General features: G+C 42.0%; 2 protein-coding genes and 1 non-coding gene across 4 annotated transcripts in view; 2 read left to right on the top strand and 1 right to left on the bottom strand.

The window, feature by feature from the left end:
- BAG4 (BAG cochaperone 4) overlaps positions 1–16,795 on the bottom strand; it is a 29,369-nt gene extending 12,574 nt beyond the window's left edge. Inside the window, exons 1-2 of the mRNA XM_040242941.1 lie at positions 16,489–16,795; positions 1,706–1,813 (exon numbers count right to left, since the gene is read on the bottom strand). Coding sequence (XP_040098875.1) covers positions 1,706–1,813; positions 16,489–16,758 — 378 coding nt within the window. The 5' untranslated portion in view covers positions 16,759–16,795. The remainder of the gene's footprint in view (positions 1–1,705; positions 1,814–16,488) is intronic.
- Positions 7,978–8,080, top strand: LOC120865908. The gene has a single exon (XR_005721553.1). It is a non-coding gene; the product is annotated as a U6 spliceosomal RNA (small nuclear RNA).
- A 67-nt stretch (positions 16,796–16,862) lies between the features above and the next one.
- On the top strand, positions 16,863–26,660 carry LSM1 (LSM1 homolog, mRNA degradation associated). Of its 2 annotated transcripts, XR_005721472.1 has the most exons (5): positions 17,116–17,357; positions 21,452–21,520; positions 21,838–21,939; positions 22,903–23,018; positions 26,130–26,660. XR_005721472.1 is itself a non-coding variant. In XM_040242942.1 (4 exons), the coding sequence occupies exons 1-4, from the start codon at positions 17,312–17,314 to the stop codon at positions 26,298–26,300; spliced, it is 402 nt and encodes a 133-aa protein (XP_040098876.1). In that variant the 5' UTR covers positions 16,863–17,311; the 3' UTR covers positions 26,301–26,660. The 2 variants fall into 2 exon arrangements, 1 of the variants encoding a protein (XP_040098876.1); XM_040242942.1 differs by lacking the exon at positions 21,838–21,939 and having other exon boundaries at positions 16,863–17,357.
- Positions 26,661–27,151: the final 491 nt, after the last annotated feature.

Genomic DNA, 27,151 nt, shown 5'->3' with positions numbered 1-27,151 from the left:
TAAAAATGCATATACAGGTAGTAAAAGCATAGAAACACATATAAGACATAAATATAACTAACTTCAGCTTCAGTCCCTGATTGGGGAACCAAGATCCTGCAAGCCACGTGCCGTCACACACAAAACCTTTTTTTAAATGGGCAGAGGATCTGAATAGACACTTTCCCAAAGAAGACATACAAGAGGACCAGCAGGTACATGAAAAGGTGCTCAACATCCCCAATCATCGGGAAAATGCAAATCAAAACCACAGGGACACACCACCTCACACCTAGTAGAATGGCTAGTCTCAAAAAGACAATACTTACTGGATGAGGATCCTGAGAAAAGGAAACCCTTGTGTACTGTTGATGGGAAGGTAAACTGGTACAGCCACTATGGAAAACAGTATGGAGATGCCTCAAAAAACTAAAATCAGAACTACCGTACGATCCAGCAATTCCATTTCTGGGAATATGTTCAAAGGGAACAAAAACACCAACTTAAAAAATTATGTGTACCCCCATGTTCACTGCAGCATTATTTAAACAGCCAAGACACAGAAACACCCTAAATGTCCAGCAGCGGATAAATGAATGAAAAAAAAGTGAGACAGATATATACACACACAATGGAGTATTATTCAAGCAAAAAACCAAGGAAATCTTGCCAGTGGGACAACATGGATGGACCTTGAAGGTGTTAAGTTAAATGTGATACACAGACAAATACTATGTGATCTCATTTATATGTAAAATCTAAAAAACAAACAAACAAAAAAAGCCAACTCACAGATACAGACAACAGACTGGGGGTTCCAGAGGTGGAGCAGTGGGTTGGTGGTCAAAAGGTACAAACTTCCAGTTATAAAATAAATAAACCACAGAACGCAATGTGTACTCTAGCAACTATAGTTAGATATTGCATTGTAAATTTAAAAACTGACGGGGAGAGTTTATCTCAAAAGTTTTCATCACAGAGGCTTTCCTGGTGGCTCAGTGGTAAAGAATCTGCCTGCCCCTGCAGGGGACATGGGTTTTGATCCCTGATCCGGAAGATCCCACATGCCACAGGGCAACTAAGCCCCGGCGCCACAACTACTGAGCCTGTGCTCTAGAGCCCAGAAACTACAACTACTGAAGCCCTCACAGCCTAGAGCTTGTTCACTGCAACAGAAACCACTGCAATGAGAAGCCCGGGTGCCACACACAACTAGAGAACAGACCCCGCTCTCTGCAATTAGAGAAAGCCTGTATAGCAAGGAAGACGCGGCTGCAGCCAAAAACAATACATTAAACACTTCTTTCATCACAAGAAAACAAAAATTTGTAACTATGTATGGTGACAGATGTTAACTAGACTTATGTGGCGATCATTTCAGAAAGTATACAAACAATGAATCTTTACATTATATACCTAAAACTAATATAACATTATATGTCAATTATATCTCCATAAAATAACAAATCATTAAAAATAGGTACATTTTGCGTTTGTTGTTTCCAGGTCCTGAGAAATAATCTATCATGTGTCAAGCCACTTCTGCCTTACATAGTATCTGCCTAGATATTTCCCTACCTCTGCATTAAAAACGTTAAAATGATTAAGATAGACTCCATTATGTAACAAAACCCCACACATCTTTACTATAAAATCTCCACAGGTTCTGAAAATAAATCAGATCATTAAGAGAAAATTCAGAAAGTCTATCAATTTCAGATCATACCTGGCTTTGCATTTCCGGTCTTACAGGGTATGTACTTGGGTAAGGAGCCCGAGGTCGGGCAGCAGAATTCCAATAGTTAGAATTGTAACTAGGATATGGTGGCTGCTCCTAAGGGAAAAAAAGGAAAGTAAATTCACTTTTACTACATCCTTACGTCATTCTGAAAAGCTGGTATAGAGGCAGGTGTAAGCATGGAAAAAGTCAAGAAACAAAAAGCAATGGGACCCCACTCTAAAATCCCTCGTTATTAAAACTGATGCAGATACATGGTAAACTGCGTGTCCAAGAACAAAGCAGTTATTAACTATTCTTGTGTATTATGCCAAGTATATTCAATAACAAATGATATATCTACTATGTCCAGACAATTAGCAAAACCAGAGACATTCAATTCCTTTACCCCTCTCCAATCCCTAACCCATCACTACTAATTTAATGAGTGCGGCCCAATTAGTTCTTTGCCATTGTTAAGAGTAGTATTTATTTATCTCAACAGCTTTGCAACTTGAAATTAATATTTTACTATTAAGTGAAAAGTGAAGTTGCTCAGTCGTGTCCAACTCTTTGAGACCCCATGGACCAGGCTCTGCCGTCCATGGGATTCTCCAGGCAAGACTATTGGAGTGGGTTGCCATTTCCTTCTCCAGGGGTTCTTCCCAACCCAAGGGTCGAACCCGGGTCTCCCACATTGCAGGCAGACGCTTTTACCTTCTGAGCCATCAGGGAAGTCTTTTACTATTAAATTTTACTTCAAGTGCAAATATCTTCAATACCACACCCCTGGGGTTTTTTTTTTTTTTTTTAAACATTTTTCTACTTTCTGCTATGGCTAAGCTTTCTTCTGGCAGCCCACAGCTAATTCAGTATCAGGAAATCAGGTAGAATAATTAGCACTCCAAAAAGAAAATCTAGCTATGACATTAATTTCTACAGCTTTCACTCTAATCATTTGCATAAGCCAATATACTCTGATAAGAAACAAGATCAACTCAAAACTTCCCAGGCTATTTTAATATATGCACTTTTTATCCCATAAATTGAGCTACTTTACTTTGAGCTTTATAGTTTAATTTTAAGCTTAAATAGGATCTTCAAATCTTCAAATATGGTTTCATAAAGAAATTCACTGGCAGTTGTAGTCACTGAGAATTTAATTATCACCATCATCACCATCTGAGCTTAACTGCACTACTTACCAGTTTCATAACACTTTGTTTTCAAAGCATACAGTTATTCCACATGACATTATACAAGCTGGGCAAGTAGCATCTCCTTTACATAATATAGCAACTAGAGCAATATAGAAACGAGCAAACTTCACATCCTAACAACCAGATTTCTCAATCAGGCAAATTCCCCTGATTAATAACTACCTTCCCTCTCCCCAATTAAGTGGTATTTGAATAATTAATTGTTTCTCTCTACCAAGAATTTGAATCTTAATTAAAAAGAAGTGAAAAGACAAGAGTTGAAGCTGACTCACCCCAGCAATGGTGAACCGACACCTAAACCTCCAGAACTTCCTTGGTTTCTGTCCTTTCCTACTGATTCTCCAAAGCCCCCCCGCCACATTTTTACTGCCTCTCCACCCTCCCTCTTCTCACTCCTTCCTTACTCAGCTTTCCAACACCTTCATCCCTTACCACTCTTCCTCAGATGTACTCACCCTGCAAAAACCATTACCCACTGACCTCCCATCTGTACTTCACCTAAGTATCAGTGGAGAGAAACACAAGCTCTCTGGTTTCACACAGGCAGACACTGAGCACCGCCTAACAACTGTACCACCCTTCCTTCATCCCACTCTGCACAACAACTACTAATATTTCACCTTCTTGTCCCCTCAAATCTCCAGTATCTTATGATGACACCCCTCACTCATCAACTGGTAATTTTATCTCATCTTTCACACACACACACAAAAAAAGCAGCAATCAGACAGAAATTCTGTCTTCCTACTTTCTGAAGTTAGCAATCTGTCCCTGTCTTCTCAGAACATGTGAATGAATTGTCTTTGGCCCTGTTAAAAGGCCAAATCCTTCCTGATAGCTCTGGACCACATAACTTCTTACCAGCTACAGAACTTTCACAAATCATCTTTCTCCTAGTAGAGCAGATTGCCTCTCTTAAAATACCAACTTGCAAAAAAAAATAAATAAATAAAATACCAACTTGCCCTCAAGACTACCCTAAACAAATATTAAAACCTATTTTTAAACCACTATAATTAACAGTGTGACAAGTGATTGGGGGTCTAATGAACAATAGCTTGATTAACAACAACCTCTGACAGTTGCTGAAGATGAGTGATGGATATCTGAGGATTTTATTACACTAGTTTCTTTACTTTTACAAAATGAATGTGTCACAAGTTTCCACAACAAAAAGTTAAAAATCAAAGCTATGGGGCAGAAGGTAGACTTCCCTTAAATACATCCTGTTTTGTACATTTGACTTTAGAATAATTATGAACATTTTACATAATTATGAAAGATAATGAAGTATTTTTAAATCCCTGAAAGGAAGCAAAATAAAATAAACACTTAAATATTGAATTGATAAGACAACTTCACAGAAGGAAATTCTTTCAAGTGAGTATAAAGCACAGTAATCTGACCAACATTACAACTGAGGTAACTAGTCTGTAGACTCCCCCAAATGAATTTTTCAGTGAGTGAAGTCGCTCAGTCGTGTCCGACTCTTTGCAACCCCATGGACTGTAGCCTACCAGGCTCCTCCCTCCATGCGATTCTCCAGGCCAGAGTACTGGAGTGGGTTGCCATTTCCTTCTCCAGGGGATCTTCCCGACCCAGGGATCAAACTCAGGTCTCCCACATTCCAGGCAGACGCTCTATTAATAATTATCAACATTGTTGGCACTGCTAATGAATGATTACACTGGTGTGATTGGAAATCAGTATTTTCATAATGGGAGATGAAGGATACAAGAATAATGAAATCAAGAGGTTTCCCAGGTGGCTCCGTGATAAAACATCCACTTGCAATGCAGACGCAGGAGATGTGGGTTCAATCCCTGGGTTTGGAAAGATCTCCTGGAGGAGGGCATGGCAACCCACTCCACTATTCTTTTCTGAAAACTCCCATGGACAGAGAAGCCTGGCGGGCTACAGCCCATGGGGTTTCAAAGAATCAGACACGACTGAGCATCAGCGGGCACACACATTTCACTCATTTATTTCAACAAATGTGTCTGAGGACCCACTATTAACCAAGCACTGCAGTGTGTGGAGAAACATGGGAGGCCCCCATGGAGTTTACATGCCACAGACGAGGTAGATAAACCATAACCAAATAATCAACAACAACAAAAATAATAATGAATTAAAACCCCCACAGCCCTGGAATTCCCTGGCAGCCCTCACCTTCCACTGCAGGGTGCATAGGTTCCATCCCTGGCTGGGGAACAAAGATCCTGCAAGCCACCCAGCATGGCTAAACAAAAAACCATATAGTCCTTAAATTTATGTGAACATTTTAGTTTGAATTCAAACTGCATTTTATCTTAAAAAAAAAAAAAAAAAAACAGAAACTCTGACAAATTGATAACCACACATATACAAAAAAATTAATTCAAGTAACTCTTCAATAATCTTCTGAAGGATATCCTTAATGGTATACCTTCTAAAGGTAAAGAAATGCAAAGAAATATTAAATTAATAACATGCTATTGGTAATATTAGTGTTTAAAATTTTCAACTGTTTAGAATAAAGGAAATAAATAAAACAGTGTTACTGAGAACCAGTATTTTCACATGGAAAAGGATAATATATATTGACTAGAAAAAGATGAAGATGAATTGTGCACAGCGGATGTGAACTGGAGAAACAAGATATAATTCACATATTTTTAAAAAGTAATTTAACCTTGTATGCAAAACAGACAAATACGGGTAAGTGACAGCATGCAGATGTTAAACAAAGGACTTAGGAGTCACACAAATTCTAATAACCCTTTTGCACCCCTGCCCTCCACCTTGAGACCAGCATATCCCATATAGGAGCTGTCATTTGAACCAAGCCCGGGACCTGAAGATGAGCCCCTGCAGCGACCGCACAGAACGTGAGCAGGAAATATTCACTGCTGTTAAGCTACAACTCGGAGTTGTTTTTTACTACAGGAAAAATCAACTGATGAGATAACTAAACATCAAGTTGGTAACATAACCATACAGAAAAAAAGAATTATTTCTAACGACTTTTAAATCGTATTACTTTGTACATTCTCAGTGGAATATATTCCAAGGACCAGATGAACTGTAAAGAAACCTAAACTGCATCCATTAATCATCTCTTAGTCAAAATACAGGTTTTACTACTTGCGTTAACAGCTTCATTGAGACATCATTTACTACCATAAAATCTGCTCATTTAAACTGTGCAAGTCAATAGTTTTTAGTATATCCAGATATATGAAAGCAATATATGTGATCATCACCACAATCAATTGCAGAACATTTCAAACCTCAAAAAGAAACTGTTTCCATCAGGTACACCCTCCTATCTGCCATTCCATAGCCCTGCTGCTGCTGCCGCCAAGTCGCTTCAGTCGTGTCCGACTCTGTGCGACCCCAGAGACGGCAGCCCACCAGGCTCCCCTGTCCCTGGGATTCTCCAAGCAAGAACACTGGAGTGGGGTGCCATTTCCTTCTCCAATGCATGAAAGTGAAAAGTGAAAGTGAAGTTGCTCAGTCATGTCCTACTCTTCGCGACCCCATGGACTGCAGCCCACCAGGCTCCTCCGTCCCTGGGATTTTCCAGGCACCACCACTACTCTCTCTATATAGATATGCCTATTCTGGGCACTTCATAATAATGTGATTTGTGGTATAAATTGTGACTGGTTTCTTCCACTTATGACTTAGGAAATTACAAGGGTTTCCAAGAGACCTATGCTGAAAACCTGGGGTAGAGATCAATACATATATATTTTTTTCTATTATCTCACACAGCATAGAGTTGAATCTTTTTTTTTAATCCAGTCTGACAATCCCTGTCTGATTGGATTGTTTAACCTATTATTGATATAGTTGGATTTACATCTGCCATTTTACTTTTTGTTTTCTATATCTCATATTTGGTTTTGTTCCTCTATTTCTTTACTGCTTTTGCATCAAGTGAGTATTTTCTAATGCAGCTTTTTAATTTCTTTACTGATTATATATAAATATTTTTGGAGCTGTTAAACTCCACAAACTTCCAGCTAATTTCTCTACTATTTCAACAAGATCCTGGGATATGAATTGTTCCACAAACAGACCCAATCACATTTGGGTTCCTTGGAAGAGACACCTCCCAAAGTCTGTGTCTGAGATGTGTTCTGACTCCAATGGGCTCCAGCTACCTTTTTCCCCAGTTCTCTCCAGCTAACTAGCTGGCCTACAGTTTAGTCTTTATTTGCAATGAATCTACCAATCTCCTCCCAACTGCCTTTCACAACTACCTCTAAATTTCTGAGAACATCCTCAGGCTTCAGCTTAGCCACATTCTGATGCAAATAAAGTCAGTGCCTTTGGGAAAACACTAGGAACTACTGGTTTTACAGCTTCCGCCTCCAGAGAAAAATGTCTGAGCCACATTCTGCAGTTGGGTTGGGGACAAGGGTATGCTTCAGTGAGAGTCACCCCTGCTGTAAGAGCAGAACACCTGGAAGGGGGAAGACAGGAGCCTCAGGCCTTCCCAGCTTGCCTCCAAGCCAGGAAAGGGTGATCAGAGGCCCGGTGTCCTGCTCAAGGTAAAGCCCCCATTCCACAGGGTTGGGGGAGAAACAGCTGCTAACCACACTTGACCGGTGTGTGGCCTCTGCAACAGTAGCTGGGGGTGAGATGAGCAATGCTGACGTGCTGTTCTCCCAGGATGGCTGGGACCTGGGGAGCCAGCAGCTTTAATTGCCCTCCAGTCTAGAATGGAGTTTCTGTATCACTGGGCTGGGGTGGGAGAGGTGGAGGATCCCACAGAATCTCACTACTCTTACTGAGTTTGAATACATTTTCTATCATAAATGTTTCTTCGTTTGCTAAATTCCCTCAGACGATTTCCAGAGACTTTAATATAGTTGTTTTAAAAATATTTTTCACCAGTTTCATGGAGGACTAGGCCCACAAGAGCTCCTCACGCTGTCATGCCCGAGCTGGAACCTGGCATTATTTTAAAGTTATTTTATATGTTATTGCAGGATTGAATTAATACAAGTATTTGTAATTACCTTAATATTGTTAAGAAACCAAGATTTCCATATAAAAGTAATAAATACAGTGCTCACTTCAGCAGCACATATACTAAAATTGGAACAATAACAGATTATTATGGCCCCTGCACAAGGATGACACGCAAATTCATGAAGCTTTCCATATTTTTTTTAATAACACTGTATTATAAATGATTAAAACTAGCTAGCTAAGAGAATAGAACTTAAGTATTCTCATTAAGAAAAAAAAGATAAATATGTGAGGTGCAACGGATGTGTTAATTCTTAATTGTGAGAATCCTTTCACAACATATACATATAGCAAATTATCAGGTATGCTTTCAATATATTACAATTTCATGTGTTAACTGTACCTCAATAAAGCTGAAAAAAAATTTTTAAGTAATAAATACAATCTAAGAAGAAAAATAATCTGACATTAAATTTAAATTAACACAAATATGAACTCATTTATTTTTGTTTTAAAATACTTAGTCACAACATTGAAAATCAACTATATGTCAATTAAAAAATCTTCTTAAATGCTCATTTTGTATAACTCTGTTCATTTAAAAGGTCTAGAAGCAACGACAACACAATAGCAATCAGTACACCTCACACCAAATGTAACTTCTGTACTGCTGCTGCTGCTAAGTCACTTCAGTCGTGTCTGACTCTGTGCGACCCCATAGGCAGAAGCCCACCAGGCTCCCCCGTCCCCGGGATTCTCCAGGCAAGAACACTGGAGTGGGTTGCCATTTCCTTCTCCAATGCATGAAAGTGAAAAGTGAAAGGAAAGTCGCTCAGTCGTGTCGGATTCTTAGCGACCCCATGGACTGCAGCCTACCAGGCTCCTCCATCCGTGGGATTTTCCAGGCAAGAGTACTGGAGTGGGGTGCCATTGCCTTCTCCGAACTTCTGCACTAGTGATCTTAAAAACTACTGGCCCTCAGCAAGGAGATCAAACCAGTCAATCTTAAAGGAAATCAACCCTGAATTTTCATTGGAAGGATTGATACCGAAGCTGAAGCTCCAATACTTTGGCCACTGAACATAAGGAGCTGACTCATTGGAAGAGACCCTGATGCTGGGAAAGACTGAAACAAAAGGAGAAGGGGCGGCAGAGGATTAGATGGTTGGATAGCATCACCAACTCAATGAACATGAATTTGAGCAAACTCCGGGAGACACTGAAGGACAGGGAAGCCTGGCGTGCAACAGTCAGTGGGGTCGCAATGAGTCGGATATGACTGAGTGAACAACAACTGGCCCTCAGCTCCAAACCCAGCATTCTGTAGCTGATTCTGAGATGCAGGCTCAGGCCTGCAAACACTTCTCCTTATCACTTGTTTACTATTTGATTCTGCCAATAGGGGGCACCAGGTTAGAGGAGGGGAGAATGGACTAGATCCTTCCTGTGTGCTTGCTTGCCTCCTGTTTCTGCTACTGCCAGGCCAGCAAAGCCCATCAACCTGCAGGCAATGTTGGCCAGCAGCCTCCAGACTCCCCTGGTTTCCTGAGAACTCCCACGGAAGTACCAGTACCAGTGCCTCCTTGGTTCCAGTGACACAGGTCATTTTTCCAAGTTTCCAGGTTCTATTAATTCCACAATCTCTCCCTCTTCATTCCGCAGCCCCAGGAACTGAAGTTGTTCCCTGTCATAACTATCTTCTGAGTTACTTCCATATTCTCTTTTTACTTTTTCAGATCTCCAACACCCATTTAATTTCCTAAATCAAATTCTCTCTAATAAAGGAACTAGTGTAGGTTCTATTTTCCTATCTGGATCCTGACACATATAGCTTCTAAATAAAATTCTCTAATTACAACAAAACAAAAATCAAGATTTCTTAATGGAATGGCTGAGTGTAACATCTGGGACAAGCTATATAACAAGCCTGGCAAATCTTGTACCAGAAATCAAAAAAGCAGTCAAAAACCAATGGGTCATGTCAAAAGAACTTTGAAGCCAAGAAGAGGGGAGGGGTCTCCCACTAGCAATATAAGATCATTTAAGCAATAGAAAGAATGATTGCAACTGACTGAAACACATTCGAAATATTGAATATATACGTGTAGACATAACTATATGTTATGCAAATAAGCTCATAAAAATATTTTTTAAAATAACACCGTTCTTTTTCTGTAATTTTAATGCAGTTTAGAAATGAATAAATATAACTCTTCCATTTTATCCCGTCCTTTTTTTTTAAAGGTGGATAAATTTTTATACCTAGATTGTGATAGTGCTTACATAATCATATGCATTTATCAAAATTCACAGAACTATCCCTTAAAAATGGTGACATTTATAACATATAAATATATCACACTTTTTATATGAAAAAATAATGTCCTCAGTGAAGCAGTAAAAATTATTATTTGTATTAAGTCTTAATTAAAAAGATTGCCTTTGCTTTTTTTCCCCCTTTTGGACAAAATGGAACAAATCTAAAAATATTCCCAATAACAATGAAAGTCTGCAGCTCAACGCCTTCCTAACACGACACTACTTCTATGAAATAGCATCTGGTTTCACAGGAAGCTGGCTGAAGCTGTTCTAAAACCAAGCTGCCAATTTTATCACGTGCCCAAGTCTTTCCAAACTTTTTATGTGCTGTCTGAAACTAGCCAAAGGTGATGCTAAAAGATGATATAAACATGATAAAAGGTTTTTACAAGTGAGACTATTATGAATTAACGTTCTTGTGACAAAGGAAATTTTATTAAAATAATGCAAGTTTACTTTCTTCTCTTTTGAAAAGAAATACCTAAATCTCAGGTGAAGGCTGAAGTCAACTCCCTTCATATTTATCGTAGAACTATCTAGTCCCATAAGAAGTGGATATATGGTTAACTTTATAAAGTGACTTGCCACCGGGCCTCCAAAAAATATCTCCAGCCAGACAAATCAAACAGCACAGGAATCTGAGTAGTGCTGGTTCTACCTAAGATCCCCTTACAAATTTTTTTTTTTCCCACAAGAATTAGACAAAAATTATTAGAAAATTCCCAGGCGGCTTCCCAGGCGGCTCTGTGGTCGAGAATCCACCTGACAACGCATGGGTTCAGTCCCTGGGTCGGGAAGAGCCCCTGGAGGAGGGGATGGCAGCTCACTCCAGTATTCCTGCTGGGATGACCCCATGGACAGAGGCGCCTCACGGGCTGCAGTCCATGGGGTTGCAAAGAGTTGGATATGACTGAGCACACACACGCACACACGTTAGAAACATACATCATAAATTATTTTCATAGTGATCTATTTCAAATATCACTAAAAAGCACTTTTGCTCCTGTATTGGCCCATCATCACAAATGTCAGCTTTATTCTCACATGGGTCTCTGCTGTGCTTCCCTACACAGCCTCCCTTTTCCCTAGCACCTGCATCACACATTCACCATATTGAGTTCCCAGCTATCCCATCCCACTTCTTTTACCCTCAGAAAGCCTCCTGCTTCATCGACCAAGAGCTGGAACTCCTGCAATACCCTCCCCTCCCAACAGCTTCATTTCCCCTTCTCTAGCTGTAAGGAGGTTTCTCGGGTCTTTCTCATTTCTTACTCCACTTCTCCCCAAGCCACATTCCATCCTTCTGTTAGGATCTTTTTTCACAATCTACTAGCTTTCTCTCTCCTCTGCTGACAAGCATTCTCAAGCCACTGAGTCCTAAAAATGTTTCCCTCACGGTTCCCAGTCAAGTGGCCACTTCCTCATTTACTAAGAGTTTACACTAGTTGTCTTCCCAAATCCCCCAATCATTACTTTTATACTATTTTAAAGTCCCACCATTAAAATCAACAATACTTTAACTGCCAATCCAAACGCTTTTCTTCAGTTCTCATATCACTAACCTGCAAAGTAGCAGTGGTCTCTATCACATGACATCTTGCTTTTCCTCCTATCCAGGTATTCTCACTCATTGTCTCCTGGGTTCTCTCTCTGTCACCCTCCTAGATCTCAAAGCTCTCCCCTGGCAGCATAACCCAATCAGGTAATTCACCCATGTTTCCATGTGGTGACTCTCCAATCACTGTCTCCATCCCCTGACTCCCTGCTGAGCCCCATAACTATTGCTTTGTTCCCACAGACAACAACTCCTCAATGCCACAGACTGTAAAACTGGACATTGGAAAACAAAAACAGAAAATCTCAGACATCTCATTAATCAGTCGCATACACTGCATCCAGAGCTTGGTAACCACCATCACAAACTGGCTTCCAGCAGAAATGAAATAAAGGTGGGACTTCCCCGGTGGTCCAGGGGTTAAGAATCCACCTTGTAATGCAGGGGAAGGGGGTTCCATCCCTGGCTGTGGAATTAAAATCTCACATCCACACCACAATGAATGATGCCACACGACACAACAAAGATCTCACATGCCCCAACTAAGACCTGATGCAGCCAAACAAATCAACATTGTTTTTTTAAAAAGAAATGATCCCTAGTTCTTTGGTACAAAACTAAACCACATCTTCCCATAAAAACCTGTTCCTTTTCCTTGTTAATCCTAGGAAATACTAAAAATTCAGAATCCTTCTGTTTCTCCTGCAATCCTCACTTCCAGTTGATACACACTTTCAAAATGCCTTTCGAATCTATGTAACTCATTCTGAAACACACCCAAAAAATAAGATAGGTAGACGTGGTAAATATAATAAATGCTAATAAAATCTAGGTAGTGGGTATGTGGGTCTTCACGTACAATTTCAACTTTTCTATGTTTGAAAATGTTTATAATAAAATGTTGAGGAAAAAAACCTATCTACATTCATTCAGACGTTGTTCAAACACATGCCGTTTTCTTTTCTGACCTAATTTGGGAGCCTAACCTGAGCTGTCTCCCCAAACCCTCCCGTTGTAACGATCCTGCAAGACGACTCCCAGTGATCCCTGCCTTCTGTATGCACATCTGAGTGAAGATGCCTCCCACACTGTACCAGGGTCAGGCTCTATGACTAGTAATATATGGCATGCGTGAAGGTGTACCACTTCCAGGATGACGTTTTAAGAGGCTGCAGCTTCCTGCTTCCGTCTGTCTCAGCACTCTCTCAGATGACTTGTTCTTGGGGAGCATGTGAATCACCCAGTTTTGTTGTTCAGTCACTCAGCCACGTCCAACTCTTCGCAACCCCACGACTGCAGCACACCAGGCTTCTCTATCCTTCACCATCTCTCGAAGCTTGCTCAAACTCATGTCCATTGTGTTGATGATACCATCCAACCATCTCATCCTCTGTCACTCCCTTCTCTCTTGCCCTCAAATTTTCCCAGCATCATGGTCTTTTCCAATGAGTTGGCTCTTCGCATCAGGTGGCCAAAGCATTGGAGTGTCACCTTCAGCATCAGTCCTTCCAGTGAATATTCAGGGTTGATTTCCTTTAGGATTGACTGCTTTGATCTCCTTGCTGTCCAAGGGACTCTCAAGAGTCTTTTCCAGCACATCAGTTTGAAAGCATCAGTTCTTTAGTGCTCAGCCTTCTTTATGGTTCAACTCTCACTTCTGTACATGCCTACCTGAAAAACCACAGCTTTGACTAGGCAAACCTCTATCGGCAAAGTGATGTCTTGTTAAAAGCTTTGGGCAGGGCCTGAGATACAGCATCTCCCACAAGCTCCTAGGTGATGTATGTGCTGCAAGCTTAGGAATCAAACTACAGTGCTGCAAGTATAGCTAACAAGGTAAAAAAAGAAAAGAAAACAGTAAGCTCTCCATTTTTCCCCTGCCATATTTAAATACATTAATAGAGTCAAGCCTTTGTAGTGGTTCAGAGCAACCTCATCTCAATATGTTCAATTCCACTGCGCAACGCTTCTCAAACATAATATGCATATGAATCACCTGAGGATCTTATTAATCTGCAGCAGCAGTAAGTATGGAGGAGGAAAGAGTCTGCACTTCTAACAGCCCCCTAGCGAAGCTGAAGCTTCTGGTCCATGGCCCACAGTTTTAGAGTAAGGTTTTAAAGGAATGATGCTAAAGCTGAAACTCCAATACTTTGGCCACCTCATGCAAAGAGTTGACTCATTCGAAAAGACTCTGATGCTGGGAGGGACTGGGGGCAGGAGGAAAAGGGGACGACAGAGGATGAGATGGCTGGATGGCATCACCGACTCGATGGACATGAGTTTGAGTGAACTCCGGGAGTTGGTGATGGGACAGGAAGGCCTGGCGTGCTGCGATTCATGGCGTCACAAAGAGTCGGACACGACTGAGCAACTGAACTATACCCTTTTAAAGTCTGACATGTTTGACTATATAAAACTGCAAAACATATGTCAAAAACCACAAAAAAGTCAAAAGGCAAGCCACAAATTTAGAAAAGACGTTTGCAGTATGTAGGACATCACGTTTACATTTTGTATTAGTTTCCTACTGCTGCCTAAGAAATTATCACCCGATACTTTTTGAGTTTCAGAAATATCTGCCTGAAAGACTCTTGAAATGATTTACAAATGCCCCTTACACATTCCAGCTTTATCCTCCACCCCTCTAGTACCATCACCCACCTGTGTGCACACCTGTACTCCACCATACCTAACAACTCCCTGCATGACACTGAGATCTTAACTTCTCTAACCTTAAAAAAAAAAAGTCACAAAGTCATGTCCAACTCTTTTGAGACCCCACAGACTATAGCCCGCTAGGCTCTTCTGTCCATGGGATTTCCCAGGCAAGAACACTGGAGTGGGTTGCCATTTCCTTTTCCAGGGGATCTTCCCGACCCAGGGATCGAAACTGGCAGATTCTTTACTGCTGAGCCACCTAGGAAGTCCTCTCTAACCCTAACCAAAACCAAAACATATTTTTGTTTTGATACCACAGCAAGTCTAGGCAGAGTCCTCAGCTCAGCGGGCCTCTCTATCCCTTCAAGTGAGCCTCAGTCTAGTTTGCTTACTTACAGGCCAAGTATTTCATCACGCTACTCCGTCATGGGACCAAAATCCCACGGCTCCTTATTCCAAATTTAGACAGAGAAATTATGGACCTTCCTTAACAATTAACCTCTCACTACATGTTTTTTCTCATACATTTTTTAAAGATATAACATACCATAAAACTCACCCTTTTAAAGTGTACAATTCATGGTTTTAATATACTCAGACTTGTGCAGTTATCGTCATTAAATTCAGAATATTTTCATCATCCCCAAAGGAAACCCCATACCCTTTATCTATCTTTCTCAATGTCCCCAGGTCCACAGCCCCTGGAAACAACAAAATTTTCTACAGATTTCTATATCCTGGAATTTTCCAAAAAATGGAATCATACAATATTTGGCCTTTGTGTCTTCATCCATGTAGCACATTTTCAACGTTCATCCATTTGCAGAATGTCTAGTACTTCATTACTTTCTATGGCTAAATAATTTCATTGTATAAGTACACTGTGCTGTGCTGTGCTGTGCTTAGTCCTCCAGTCCTGTCTGACTCTCTGCAATCCTACGGGCTGTAGCCCACCAGGCTCCTCTGTCCATAGGGATTCACCAAGCAAGAATACTGAAGTGAGTTGCCATTCCCTCCAGAGGTATGAATATACTATATTTTATCAATTCTTCAGTTGATGAGCATTTGGGATATTTCCCTTTTTTGGCTATTATAAATAAAGTTGCTATGAACATGTGTGTACAGTATCTTATGTGGACATGTTTTCAATTCTCTTGGGTATGTATCTAGCAGCAGGCTTGCTAACAGTACACCGTAACGTTTCTAGGAACTGCCAAACCGTTTTCCAAAACACTGAACCATTTTACATTTCCACCAGCAATGTCTGGGAATTTCATTATTGCATTTCAACCAATGAGAATGTTATAATTCCTGAAGACAAGGAGAGGTGTGCCCTCACCATAGAACCGTAATCCCCTATGAAGAATATTGCAACAACAAAACAGAAGTATATTTCCGGCACGACGACACAGAATAAAATGTCAGAGGTCTGAATATATTGAGCAAGTGAGTTAACCTTTCACTGTCAGCAGTTCTTCCACCATAAAACAGGGACGCTGTGATGACATCTACGTTGCAGTCACCGTTAAGACTACATACAACCCACGGATAGGTGCTTTCCAACACTGATGATGATCGGTGATTCAATACCCGGCAATGCTTTAGGGGCAAAGGACTAAATGCCCAGATCCCTCCCTTTCCTTCGCGTCCCTTCCCAGCGGGAGGGGGCTGCAGCCACATCCCTCCTCGGAGAGAGGCGGCCCCCACGAACCACGCAGGATAAATTGTGAGGATTGGAAAAGCAAAGCCAGGTCACTCCAGCCCAACCTCGTCCCCGAGATGAGAGATTCGCAGCCTGCTACTCAGCAGGTTCAGCGCAGGATCTTTTTTTTTCCTGGTAAGAAGATATTTATTTCGGCTGAAGCGCAAGAGGAGGGGCAAAGAAAACAAGCATATACCCCCACCCACGATCCTAGTCTCTTGTCTCTCCAAAGCCGTATTAGGAAAACGCACGAAACCCAATTCATTACGAACTCTTGGGACCTGTATCAATCCCAATGGCCCTCACCCTCAAAGATTCCCCTATCGGACCCCCCTCCACTCCACCCGGGGACTGGTGGCGCAAAGCTCACCTGGTGGCCTCCGGCAGCACGACCCGGCTCTGACCAGGCGCCTCCAGACGCGTAGTAGCCATCGCCTCCTCCGCCTTCCCCCTGCCAGGTGGTCTCCGCCGGGCCGCCCCCGCGCCCCCGCCAGGAAATGGGAGGCTGGGGAGGCTCGGGGCGCGGGGGGTAGATGGGCGGAGGCGGGTGCACCGGCACATCTCCACCCCCAGGCCCGTAGTAGCGGCCATAAGACGGGCCGTCACTGGGGCCGTAGCCCGAGCGCCTCAAGGCCGACATGGGCTCTGCCGCCCCCAGGCGCTTCCCGGCCCCCCGCCCCTCACGGCCGGCCCACCGCGCAGGCGCCGACGAGGGAGCGTGAATGGACCACAGGGAAAGGGGGTCGGCCTGCAACAGCCAATCCTAGGCCGGGCCCCGCCCCCCTTCACTTCCGCGTCCTGAAAGACCGAGGGCGGCTGTCCATGAGTCTGGGGTCTAAGAAGCAGGAGAACGAGCGTTCCTTAAAAGGGAGAACGCACCTCCGCACTGTCCGTGCAGCCTAGACTCCTCTTCCCATTCTCGTCAGGGATATCTAAAGGGTATCCTGGGGCGGGGGAAACCACACGAACGGTCCCGCCTCTTCCTGAGGGCGGGGACGTGGTGCCGGAAATGGGTGGGGTAACATGGCGGCGTTTCCGGCAGGCCCCGGCTACTGAAAGCCGGGGCGGCAGCGTTTGTCCGGGTCCGGGTTTCTGTCCCGGTCCCGCAAAGGCGGCGACCGCGGTGGGAGGAAGGAGGTGTGGGACGCGCTGGCCCACCGCCGCTACACGCTGCAGCTCTATCTCGACTCAAAATGAACTATATGCCTGGCACCGCCAGCCTCATCGAGGACATCGACAGTGAGTAGTTCATCTCAAGAGTGAAGCCTAGGGTGAAACCCTTCCTCCCAGGAGGGTGCCTCTTAAGGAGGAAGCTGATAGAATGAGTCCGGGCCGGGGGCGGTGTGTATTTAGTCCAGTTCTGGACGTCCGGCGTTGGCATCCTCGCAGGATGCCGTAGTCACGGGACACACCGTTTGCCACTTTATCCCCTCCTGCCTGTATCCCGCCTCTCGCAGCTTCCACCGGATCTCCCGGGCAAGCTGTAGAATTCATTTCTGCTTTTCAGGGTTGCGGCTGCTGAAGCTCACATGTGAAGGTTACCGTTTCCCCGGTCCATCGTCTCCCACCTGTGGTATTTCGAAGTACCAGGTGGTTACTGGGTGGATGAATGAGAATTCTCAGAGAAAGGGTTCTTGCAGAAACGAAAATAGTAATACAACAGCAGTTGGACTTAATTAGCACTAAACGTAGGGTTTATACTGTGTGGCCGTTTGCAGTCTTTTACCGTTGGAGAGTATTTAGCTTTTCAGACTAGGTAGTGACTTTTCCAGAAAGACTGAGTCACTTCAAATTTACTTTTTTTTCCTCTGTTAGTTTTCTCTTGCTGTTAAGACCTCCCTTATTCCTAGTCACCATCCTGAAGAAGAGCTCGGTTGTATCAGATGTCTTTTGTTTTTCCAAACTCTCATCTGTGAGTTACTCCTAAAACAACACTTTTTAAAGTTATGCCAATTGTGTGATCTGTCTCATTAACTTGTAATTGCTGCGAAACAGTTACCACACAGTTCCAAACAAGTTCAGCAATTTTCTGCAGTTACTGTGTATGTAAAGAGTGAATTTGTGATGAAATCCTCTTCCTATCCTCTGAAATCACTCTTTAGATCCAGATTAGTGATTTTGCTACTGAAGGGAATGTAGTGTAGCTTGGATCAAATTCATGTGTGAATAACCACTGTACAGGCCTGTCTGTAACGTGTAATGAAATCTTTAATTCTAGTTGTCTGAGGATGGTGCCCTCACCTCTCTTGTTATGTATCTGAGTTATTTGAGATCCCTAGCACATCCTGCTATTCTAACAAAAATAATTGTTTTTCTCAAGTCTTTAACCCCATTTTGCAGGTTCCAAGCTCCTCCTCTGCTGAATGGTTTCAAATCATTTCATATGCAGCCTTCAGTGCAACACACACACTTTCCTCCTCTCTCCTCAGTTTTCCTGTATTTTCACCCATCTTCTCATCTCAGTTGGAAATATTCCTCTCTTTCAGTCTGTGTCTTATTTATTTTTCCTTCCAGCTGCTTCTGGAATCCATTAATACCCTTTTTTTCTCGTATCTCTTGCTCCCCCTCATGTATGTTCTTGTCTGTCGTATTTTTTTTTTTTTCAGTTATATTTCACCATCAAATTCCCATTCTTTTTTTCACATCTGTACCCCCAAACCTCTTAAATCATCTCCCATTTTAACTATTTCCTGGCTACCTGGAGTAGACCACCTCTGTCACCCTACAGTCAGATTTTTTTGTCAACACACTACTGAAACTGCAATCTTAAAAGACATCTGTCTAATGCGTTCCTTCCCCTTTTTGGCACTGTGATGCCATCATCATAGGATTCTTCATTTTCTTGATTTTTCCAACCCTGCTCCTTGATTTCCTTATCTCTGCAACAGTTATTGTTCCCTAAAATAAATGGACTCCTAGGTTCCATCTTTGGCTGCTGCTTTCTTTCAATCTCTAGGAGAGTTCCTGGACGTTAATAATGATATCACCTCTTTGTGGGCATATCAAAAATTGTTCTTTGGCCTTCCAGTCTTACATCTCCAGTTGCCAGCTGACGTTTCTGCACAGGTGTCTTGATACCACTTGAGAATCACAACAGCAAAACACCTTCCACGGGATCTTCCTTCTTTCACTCCTAACTTTTGGTACATGGGCCTCCCTGACAAGATGACTCAAAATTCCTGCATCATCTTTAACCCGTCTCTTCAGCTTCCCACTCTCTCACACACATATCCACATATACAAACACACTTGGTTGACCAGTTCCATCCCTTATAACTGCAGTGTCTTGATCCTCTCAGCCTCTCCCTTCCCATCTCTGCCCTGCTTCAGGCCTCTTCTTCATGTCTCAGTCTCTGGCAATAGCCTCAAAACCATTCTCTCTTTTTCTACCAGTTGAATCTTCAGAGTTGTCTTGTTCCCCCTGAAGTCACATCCAAACTCAGCCTGCTCCCAGTACTTTTCTGACTTCATCTCCTATTCCCTTCACACCCTCAACTTTTATCCACACATCTGGATACACAGCTCCCTTTTCGTCTGCCTAAATTACAGATTTCACTCTTCCCATGGCCAAAAATTATCTACCTTTTAAGGTCCATTGGAGAACGCAATGGCAACCCACTCCAGTACTCTTGCCTGGAAAATCCCATGGACAGGGGAGCCTGGTAGGCTACAGTCCGTGGGGTTGCCAAGAGTCGGACACAACTGAGCGACTTCACTTTCACTTTAAAGTCCAACTCAGATACCTCCAGCTAGATACAGTTTCTCTCACTCTCATGTAATTAAGATTTGCCCTCTTGTGGTACTTAATTATAGCAAAAAAAAAAGCCTATAAATTCCTTCAGGAAAGAATCACTGTCTTGTTGCACTGTTCTGCATCTTGTTGTTGTTCAGTCGCTCAGTGGTGTCCGACTCTTTACAACCCCATGGACCATAACACATCAGGCTTCCCTGTCTTTCACTGTCTCCCAGAGTTTGCTCAAACTCATGTCCATTGTGTTGATGCCATCCAACCATCTCATCCTCTCTTGTCCCCTTCTCCTGTTGCCCTCAGTCTTTCCCAGCATCAGGGTCTTTTCCATTGAGTCGGCTCTTTGCATCAGATGGCCAGAGTAGCGGAGCTTCAGCATCAGTCCTTCCAGTGAATATTCAGGGTGGATTTCCTTTAGGATTGACTGATTTGATCTCCTTGCTGCCTGAGGGACTCTTAAGAGTCTTACATCAGTTCTTTGGTGCTCAGCCTTCTTTATGGTCCACGTTCTGCATGTAGAAAGTACTTTATGCATGGTATTAAAGACGAATAAGTGATTTTCGCTAGCTATGCTGGGCTTCCCTTGTAGCTCAGTCTGCTAGCTATTCTAGTGACTGGCTTACTGTCATTCTTCAGTGTCGGCTCAGAGTCACCTCCTCAGAGAGGTTTTCCCTAGCCAGCCTCTTTTTTTTTTTCCTCCCTCTGTGTTTATTTACTTGGCTACACTGGGTCTTAGTTGCAGCACATGATATCTTTAGTCGCAGCTGGCACACTCTTGGTTGTAGCATATGAGATCTTGTTCCTGGGCCCCCTACATTGGGAGTGTGGAGTCTTAGCCCCTGGACTACCTGGGAAGTCCCCACCACCCTCTCTTCTATAGTTTCTTCCCCTCCCTTTCTTATATTATCCTGCTGTCTTGTTTTTATTCTGAGAGACTAATCACCATAGGTCATTTTTTTTAATGGGTTTGCTTTTCTCCACCAGGCTTATAAGTTCATGAGGTTGGTGACTCTGAGTCTTATTCTCTACTATATATCTAGGCCCCAGAACAGCACATAGCCCTCAATACATTCTGTTGAATTTTTGCTCTGGTTTTATTCTCAGCATCCTCATTTTACATGTCTTTGGTACTGTTTTTATTTAAAACCATCTCTGATTCCAAAGTGTGAAATAAAAACTCTCTAAGTTGAGGGGAAAATAATTTTGGAAAATTAAGATCATAAAGACCATCTAGATCAAATGTCCAAATTGGCAGGTATAGAAACTGACATGATGCTGACAGGGTTTAACTGTCAAGCACTGGCATCTGGAGCCAGTCTGTTGGACCCCCTGACTGCGTGCCCAGTCCTTCCCCGCTCTGCTGCCCCTCTTAGATTCTTTTCACCACCCATTTTCTCATCAAAACTAATCCCCGGCTGCCTTGGTCATCCCTCTAGTTTCTCAATGAACTCTGCATTAAATGCGTTCAATGCTCTGTAAGAGAAAATAGTAAAGCTTAATCTGTTATTAACTCTTGTTTTTGTTTCCCTGTAAACTCACTGAAGCTAACAGTTCATTTTTTAAAGATCTCTTTTCCTATCCCCAGAAAAGCACTTGGTCCTGCTTCGAGATGGAAGGACACTTATAGGCTTTTTGAGAAGCATTGATCAATTTGGTATGTATTACTCGTGGACTTATCATGAGTCCATGGTGATAAGAGCCATGGTGGCTTTTATCATCCCATACTCTGGATGATAAGAGCTGCCCACTGTATTTTTATGTTGTCTTGTATTGAAGTTTATTTATCTGCAACTTTTTTCACGTACCTGGCATGATGAAATACTGTTTTAAGTCACTACATCATTGTTTTCTAAATTACAGTTAGGTGGTTTGAAAGCTTGTGTTTACAAGCTTATATTTTATTTCTAAAACTGGTTTTCACTATTAGAACATGTTACAATGTTTTGGACTGTTTTTTATTTTCCCCATTAGAGGGAGCCAGATGATAGAAATACACTCAGTCCACTGAAAAGGCTGCTCATTTGTACATTGGCTTGGGTGCGACTACTCTTCAAAGCAGTTCCTGCCCTGAAGGTAATCCCTCCCTGTCCAATGAAAAGTGGGTCAGAGGCCTTTCCTAAAGCTTTCTAGGGACCCCCCAACATTAAGCTCAGGATTTTATACTTTAGGATACATCAGACTCAAGGTCTTAATCTTGATTCTGTCTCTTACGTTTTTCTAAAGAGACCTTACATTTACTCCTGTCTTGAGGAACTTCCAGTTCATGTCAACATTTGCTGGACATCAGCTAGGTCAGTGGCTTTGGGCCTAAGGAAGAACAACATAATTGAAATACTTATAAGAATCACAGATGATAGTACTGTGTTTCTTCAAAGACGACAGCAGTACCAACTGAAAGAAGAAAAGTAATTATTCTGCACAGATTGTGGTTCTAAACCTTAAGTCAGATTCATCAAACTACATGAGGGGAAAGTAGTGAATACTAATGTTACTCTCAGATTACCAAATTATAGTCATCTGACAAAGGAGAAAAAAAACAGATTACTGTTGTATCATAATCCATGAATACCTACATTGGATTAAATGAATCATCTGTACTGAAACAAAGGTAAATCTTTGGTAAATCATCACACACACATACCGACACAAAGCAGGAAAAATATTTCCTTCTAAAAGAAAAAAAAAAGATAATTTCTGCAATTGTTTGGACTTTAGAGTTTTCCAAGTGCCGTATCATATTCTTATAGTCATGTTGATATCAGCAGGAATTTAATTTTCTTCATTTATTTCCACCATCCTTCTTGTATTAGTGCAACATAATCCCAAGTACTCTATTTGCAGTTGTTTAAAAATCTCCAAGTGGTGTGTCTGAATGAAATAGGATGAGATTGTTTGAAATTTTAGCATTTTCCAGAATTAGTTTGAAAATCACGTTCAGCTAATCGTTTCTACTCAAGATAACTGATTGAGTTATGGACCTTTACCTATAAAGTAATTTGAACTAAATGTCTTTGTTTCTTCCCTGTACGCTTATAGCTAACTTAGTGCTACATCAGACTGTGGAGCGTATTCATGTGGGCAAAAAATACGGTGATATTCCTCGAGGGATTTTTGTGGTCAGAGGAGAAAATGTGGTCCTGCTAGGAGAAATAGTAAGTGAAAACTGTTAAGCTGCTACGGCTCTTGATAATCATCCAGTTAGGTTTCTTTTTGTCTTTTCATGAAGGGAAAAATGTTTTCCACCTCCACCCAGCTTTCTCATAGGAAACCACCAAATTAGCTTAAGAAAGGGATATTGTAAAAGAGAGCTTCAGAGAAAAGTCAACTTTGTTTCAGTGCCTCCTGGCATATTAAAGATTTTGATCCCGTTAGCAGTAAAATATCATTGATTTTTACCTGATATCATAAAAAATACTGTCCTACATGGGAGTTTTTTGGCAGTCCAATGGTTAGGACTCCACACTCTCACCTCAGAGGCCCGGGTTCAGTCCCTGGAACCAAGATCCCAGGAGCTGAGTGGTGCAGCCATTATATATATAAAACACTGTCCCACACAAATGTGTTCATTAGCAGATTACTCTTGTATCTTTAATAGAAAATTGAAGCCTGATACCCAGCGAGAGAAGAATAGTCCAATGAAATATGGCTTACTAACATTGGAATGTTTTGTAGTCATTTAAATAGTTGGTTACAATGGTCTTTCATGGCATAAAGGTAGTTGGGTTTGGGGGAAAGGCACATGGCATGTACAGTGTGATATCTGTGTTTTTAAAGGGGGCAAGGGGAAAGAGTGACTGCAGCAGAAGCCTTTCTTCATTTTCTGAGAATGGACTCAATCTCACTTGGCTTCTTAGCTCCCAGTCAAGGAGGAGGTTCCTGTTACCTGTCAGGAAAGCCAGCTGGCAAGTGAAAAGTTAAATCCTCTCAAGTGATGTTTCTGTAGGTGTGAGTGTGTATGTGTGTGAACCATTAGAAAACTACTCCTCCAAAATATATATTAGAACTACTCCGACATTTTTAAAGAAGATAAAACTTGATTTCACAGTTTACATGAAACATTTACTTTTAAAATGCTTTATTTAATATCTTTGACTTGATCCTGGTGCTTCTGATTATTGCGTTTTCCAGGAAAATCAAACCTTGATTTTATCTTTAAAGTTTTCAATAGCATTTCACAATTCCTAGCCACATGCTGAGTCAGGTTTACAGAAGTCTTTGGAGAGAAGTGGCTCAGTCTGTAGCTGCTTTTTTGTTGTTTTGTTTTCGTAGCAGTTTTTAACTATACACCATTCACGAAAGTAAGGAGGTAATTCTGCCAGGGTCGTGTTTGTTCATGTTGGAAGTAGATAGAACTAATAATCAATGCTATCCAAGAATTGCTATGAAATATATGAAGTAACTTTGAAGTTTTAAAAGTATTTTTGTGGTTGATGTAAAGCACCATGGTATCCTGGGATGTGGGGGTTGGGATTGTCGTCTGACTGTCTATTCAGAGGGACTAGCCAATCTCTGGATGGTAGGATGGTGGGTGATTATTTTTTCCCCCTTTTTTACTTTTCTGAATTTAACATTTAGAGAGGAAATGTATTACTTTGCTATAGGGGAAAGGTTTAAGTCACAAGACCACACACACACTCTGCTTCAATTGAAGAGTAGAGAACAGCACAGATATGCTTTCTGTGCCAGTTACATTGGCACAGACATGGCGCGGTGTAGATGTATGGGAAGAGAAGAATTTGTGTTTATTCTTGAAGTGTCATTGTTTCCTGGGAGCCCTTTCGTGGAGAAGAATACTCTCTTTTTTGTATGTTAACAGTTCAGATTCTGCAGAATTTTTTATAGTGGTACTACTAAAGAAATACGGTGTGGGACTGCTTCCACAGTTCTAGGAATTGATGGTCTGTTTGAAGATGTTGTGTACCAATTCTAGGAAAACGCAAAACTAGAAGCCACTTGCATTCTGTAGATGCGCAGTTGTTTGTGAAGTCCCTGGCTTCTACCTCAAGGATAATGAGACACAGGGCCTTAAGTAATAAGCTGATTGTTGGGAAACAGCATTGTCATAACCACACGAATAGGTCAGCGCATAACATTGGAAAGTCCAGGAGGTAGGACACTGAGCCAAGAACATTGTCTTCCCTTCTGCCACCCATGGGCTGTGAGGGAAGATCACACTTGATAATATATATTTTGCTGGATGCAGCTAACTTTTGAGGGCAGGCCTTGCTTATGGAATTTATGTGGCTTTCGCTCTACCCTCTCTGGGAGAGTCCTCCATCTGCGGTGTCACCGCTGTGGCTTCCAAGGCCTTGGCCGCCTCTGCAGATGAGCATCTAGTGGTAGGCTGGAACGTCTGGAGTGGTGGCGTTTGCGTTGATGCCTTCCCAGAGAGGTGGCGTTTGCGTTGATGCCTTCCCAGATTTTGTAAGTAAAAGTCAGAGGAGGATGAGAAACGTGAGTACCCTGTCCGTAGAGGCTTTCCATGTTACAGAAACACCAAGTGATACCTAGATAAACTTCTTAAGGAGAAGAATCAGTAGATAGATAATTTTATAGCAAAGTTCTGCGTTATCAAGTTGGTTATCAGATGTTTAAGCTGTTCAAAAATAAAATATTAGCATATTTTACCATATTAAATGGGAAATGTAGCCAATATTTGCGATGAATGTTGAGGCCAAAATGGTTTACTAATCCAACTGGTTTGCTGAGGTTTTCTCCAGAAGACTAGTTGCCATGGAGGAGAAAGAAGTCCTGTGTTAACAGAGGGCCAGTTGATTGCCTTTGGCTTGGGGGCTGGGGTTCAGGAGTGCTACTTTGAATCAATGTTTTCTACTTTTTAGCAAAAAAAAAAAAAAGCCCCAGAAATTAGGCTGACTTTGACTATGTATAAATACAAAATTTATTTTAAGCTACCTTGACCTTGGTGACTTCTCTCTTGGATTCCCTGGGGTTGGGGAAATAGCTGTAAGAAAAATAGTTCTTAACTTATGTAGGACTTGACTTTGCACAGACTAAAGCTTTGTTATGCACAAGCTTTGTTATGCACACTGATACTGATTCTCGTTAAACCACATCCAAGTGTTCTATAGGAACATTGCCAGCCATTTCTTTGTAAAGTGTTATCTGTCCATAGGGTGTTTGTGCCCTGGCACAAGTACATAAAATAATTCAAGCCTGATACAGGAATCCGTTTGCCTTTGTATCTGTGATGTTTTCTATTCTTGATCATGAGGTAAAGTTTCCCAAACCTACTTGTTTTGTAGGACTTAGAAAAGGAGAGTGACACACCTCTCCAGCAAGTGTCTATTGAGGAAATCTTAGAAGAACAGAGGGTGGAACAGCAGACGAAGCTGGAAGCCGAGAAGCTGAAAGTCCAGGCCCTGAAGGACCGAGGCCTGTCCATCCCTCGGGCAGATACTCTCGATGAGTATTAAGTCTTCTGCTCAGAGACTGTCGCTCTTGAGGAGCAGGGCTGTCACTAAACGAAGTGACAGCCTGGTCACCTCACACATGTGATGAGAGACTCTATATAAGAGTTTTGAAAAGTCATTTTTATTTTGAATTCTTTCACAGATGCAACATGAAGAAATCATGTGTTGTGTTCTGTGTGTGTATGTGTGGTTTTTTTTATTTTAATTACAAAATCATTGTTTAAAGAAACAGTGGCATGGACTCCTCTCACTCATCACTGTGGAGCCAGCAACTACTTTACATTGCTCTTCTCACCCCAAATGAGTGGCTACAGGGGACAGTCTTCATATACTTGTAAATAAAACTCGAATCTCAAAATTGCAGTGTTATTTCCCAAGTTTGAGTTGCCTTCAGTGACTGAACATCATTTAATTTCTCCTCCAAGAGGTATAAGCAGTCCACACACACACGTGGAATTTCCCTTCTGTCACAATTCCAGCCTACTCTTGTTTTAGTTCATTTATTTGGCTGTGCCAGGTCTTGCTGCACGTGGGACCTGTAGCCAAGACGTGTGAACTCTCAGTTGTGGCACGCGGGATCTAGTTCCCTGACCAGGGATGGAACTGGGGCCCCTGCAGTGTGAGCGGAGTCTCAGCCACTGGACCATGAGGGAAGTCACTTACAAAGGAGTGTTTTCATACTAAATACTCTGCAGGTCCTCCCTTGTCCCCTCGTCTTTTTTTTTTCCCCCCTAACAACAAAAAATGTTCAGGCTTGAGGAGGGCTCTTTCAGTGAGGTGTCACAGTTCTTGGTTACAGCAGAAGCTGGCATTTGAGAAGCAGGAGTGGTAGCAGCTGCATCACCAGCTGTCTC

The sequence above is a fragment of the Oryx dammah genome, unplaced genomic scaffold, assembly GCF_014754425.2.
Source record: "Oryx dammah isolate SB20612 unplaced genomic scaffold, SCBI_Odam_1.1 HiC_scaffold_7, whole genome shotgun sequence".
NCBI lineage: Eukaryota > Metazoa > Chordata > Mammalia > Artiodactyla > Bovidae > Oryx > Oryx dammah.
The sequence above is the reverse complement of the archived record's forward strand: the minus strand, read 5'-3'. Positions and strand labels throughout refer to the sequence as shown.

Coding starts and splice junctions, on each gene's coding strand:
- LSM1 (XM_040242942.1), top strand. CDS start 17,312: ATGAACTATATGCCTGGCACCGCCAGCCTCATCGAGGACATCGACA. Junction 17,358..21,451: donor CCTCATCGAGGACATCGACA/GTGAGTAGTTCA, acceptor TCCTATCCCCAG/AAAAGCACTTGGTCCTGCTT. Junction 21,521..22,902: donor GAGAAGCATTGATCAATTTG/GTATGTATTACT, acceptor GTACGCTTATAG/CTAACTTAGTGCTACATCAG.